Raw genomic sequence first — 3343 nt, 5'->3', positions numbered from 1 at the left:
ATCAATTCTAGCTAACAGATAAATTAAGATTTTTTTGTCATTTTTTTTTAAAAAAATAAAAAATAAAATTCAAGCAATTGAACTTGTACATACTCATCAGTCTTAGAGGTTCGAATACTTTTTTTTTAATTCTCACGAATTAGAGAAAAGTGGCTCGAATACAGATATATTCACTTAAGAAACTAGACACCTTACCAATTAAGAGACGAAATAATGTCCCATAATAAAGGGGCAAATACTCTTTTCTTAATCCTTATAAATTCAAAAAAATTAAAAAAAGAAAATTTGAACACAGATACACGTTACCAACTAAAGGATCAATCACTCAGATTAATAGATTATACTTTTCTTTTAAAATACTATCACTTGCTACCTAACAAAACAAAGTTCAATCAGATGGGACCAAGTATGGTAATCAACTAAATAAATAAATAAATAAATAAGCCTTTATCTCATCAAATCATATGGGTCCTGGTAATCATTTACGGTAAAAAATAAATAAATAACTTTTTGTGTTCCGAATTTTTAGTAACTTGATTTGTGGGTCCGAACGATCTTCTTCATGTCACATGCTAGAGGGTATAATTCAGGTGGTGCATGTTAATATTGTCTTAATATTGCTCATGCATTTAAAAGCTCACGAATTGGACAAACAACGAACATTAGATTCACCAACTAAAATACCATGAACAACACACACACAAACAAGAGCAAAGCTAGCTAAAACCAAAAAAGAGAAAAAGCAAAATTTAACTTTTAATTTATAAGGATTAGCATCTAGTGTGTGTCAAAAGACTCAAAACCACCATGTTTTTCTGCAGCGCCAACTTTAATTATCCAATTATCAGCCAAAAGTAGCAACCTTTTCCTAATTACTCCCAGGACCTAGGTTTAATTTACATGCATACATATACAAATAGAGAGAGAGAGAGACAGAGAGAGAGAGAGTTTAGAGATTATTTAAGGCATTGATGATTTAGTTAAGAATAGTGAGCGAGTCATTGGGGCTGCATGGTGGCCAAGATTTGGCATAAACCGGCCAGTCCTAGTTGGAGATGAAATGACTCGGTTTGGAGCCGGTCCGTCTCTCTTTGCATCAAGTGGTAATGCTGAGAAACCAAGCACAACCGGTTCTTCAGTTCCCGGTTCTCTATCCTTAGTCTTTTCACTTCGTCCGCGAGGTTCTCCAAATGCCTCTTCTTTCGTAACCTAGACCGCCTGGCTGATTCCCGGTTCGATATCATCCTCCGACGCTTCCGCTCTTCGACGGAATAAACCGACCGGTTCGTATCGGAACCGGAAATCGAGTTAGCTGACTGTCCTGATTGAAAGAGAGACAAAAGCTCCTGGACTTCATCGGCAGTGAAGCCCCCTTCGAAAACAGGGACTTGGAAATGAACCGGTTCTTCAGAAAACAACATATTTAGAGCAAGAGTGAGAAGCTGCTCAGAGTTAACCGGAAGTTAGAAGAGTGGAGAAAAGGGAAGGAACGAAGTGTAGAGCATGGCTATTTATGGACGTGGAGAAGGGACACCTGGGTCCACTTCAAAAAGAAACCTTGAAAAAGTGAGGGTATTTTCGTCTTATAAAATAACGGATCTGTTTCAATATCCAGGGTACTTTCGTGTCATATTTAGATGAAAGTGCCGCCTATAATTATCTTTCTCGTGGAGGCCAGGTGGAGATCACTCCATAGACAATTGGAGATTACTCAATTATTGGGAAGGTAAGAAATTACTGTTGGTATCAAACAGACCCATGTTTCAAGATCCATCTCTTTTTTTTTTTTTTTTTTTTTTCTTTCAGGACAAAAATTTAAAATTTTTTAATTAAAATATTTTCTATTTGGATTTTTTCTAATAAACTTAATATCACCTTCTCCTTAGATAATTATCGATAGTGGTAATTTCTAATTTCTTTGATTCGTTATTACTTTGAATGGTGATTCATTACACTTGTAGTGATTAGTGCCTATACGGTGACATGAACCTTGGCTTTCTATTTTGAAAGGTGAGAAAAGTATAATTAGACTATAATGTCTTTGATCACAAAACATTTCTAAACTATATGTCGGTAAACATGTAGTACTTTATATTTTTTTTATTTATAATTGAAAAGGTTTTAGTCAATTTATTAAAAGGGGTAAATTGAGATTTAAAAAAAAAAAAAAAAAAAAAAACTAATCCCTTGACAGTATTTCTTAATTATGGTAAATTGGGATGTTTTGCAATTTTTTAAAAATAATTATCTTCTTAAAATTTAACGTAGAAGTGTGATGTTGCAAAATTTTATAATAATTTTTTTTTTGGCATTTAAACATATAAATTTAAATCAAACAAAGTGAAAATGAGATTATAAATGCATGTAATTAAAGCGTAGGAAAAACTTAGATAGCTGACGTTTAAGAGTTCAGGTAGTAATAATGTTGTGCCACTTTTTTGTGCCGGACATGCATATTTATATATAAGAACATTCAGCATATATGTGTGTGTGTGTGTGTGTCAGGTCAGGTGGAATCCTGTGGTGGGTGGGTGTGGGGAGGGTCTTTATTTAGGATAGTAGTTGGTGGGTCCCAAATTAGCTTAATCACGAAGAATCAACCAAAAAAACAGGAAAAAAACAAATCAGATTACAGATTTTCCAATCAGACGGTCTCCTGACGAAGTCATGTGGTTTACGTAGTTGGACAAAGCTAACAAATCGAGCTACTACTACTACATGGACGCCTCGTGGGCTCTCTTTTTCTGCCTTTGTCGCCTCGTGGAACAAAATTAAAGTTGCCTTCTCTAAGCGTGTGTGTGTGTGTGTGTGAGAGAGAGAGAGAGAGTAAGAGGCCAACCAATCATTTACAACTTTTATGCAATTGCTTTAATACGTAGTAGTAATTGATAAGCAAATTAAACACTACAGAAATTTTCTCGTCTTTTTGCACGAAGAGAACGTATGTATCCGGTGATGAATTCCAGTGTGTTTAAAAATTTGGCATCACTAAAATCGACTAAAAAAAATACAACTTGTTATTGAAGCCATTTAAACTGCTTGTTTTAGGTAGGTTAGTTTTTACAGATATTCCAAGTTTGTTACAAACATACTTTGTATTATAATGAGGAATATTCCTGGTTGCCCCTTTTAGTGAGTATTTAATTACAGTAGATTTCTTGATTGGCAGTTTGTTCATATGTTTTGGCATGTGATCATTCAAGTTATATAAACGAGTGCAGTGGAGACCAACATGCACACTTTTTCTGCTGCTATTGTTGTCGTGGGAATTAAATAAATGTTACACATATGTGATTGCAGATTGAAACCTTTCCATATTTCTTGATTCGATAACATGATTAAC

At 34.4% G+C, this 3343-nt stretch overlaps 1 protein-coding gene across 1 annotated transcript; it reads right to left on the bottom strand.

Annotated features, from left to right (window-relative positions):
* Positions 1-734: 734 nt before the first annotated feature.
* Positions 735-1468, bottom strand: LOC132279011 (basic leucine zipper 4-like). The gene has a single exon (XM_059780928.1). It carries the CDS (start codon positions 1419-1421, stop codon positions 999-1001), a length of 423 nt encoding a protein of 140 aa, XP_059636911.1. The 5' UTR covers positions 1422-1468; the 3' UTR covers positions 735-998.
* Positions 1469-3343: the final 1875 nt, after the last annotated feature.

Source organism: Cornus florida, unplaced genomic scaffold, assembly GCF_030987335.1.
Source record: "Cornus florida cultivar Cherokee Brave unplaced genomic scaffold, ASM3098733v1 CherokeeBrave_3.0.0_Hap2_Chr10, whole genome shotgun sequence".
NCBI lineage: Eukaryota > Viridiplantae > Streptophyta > Magnoliopsida > Cornales > Cornaceae > Cornus > Cornus florida.
Note: the sequence above shows the minus strand (reverse complement) of the source record. Positions and strands in the feature narration are given on the sequence as shown.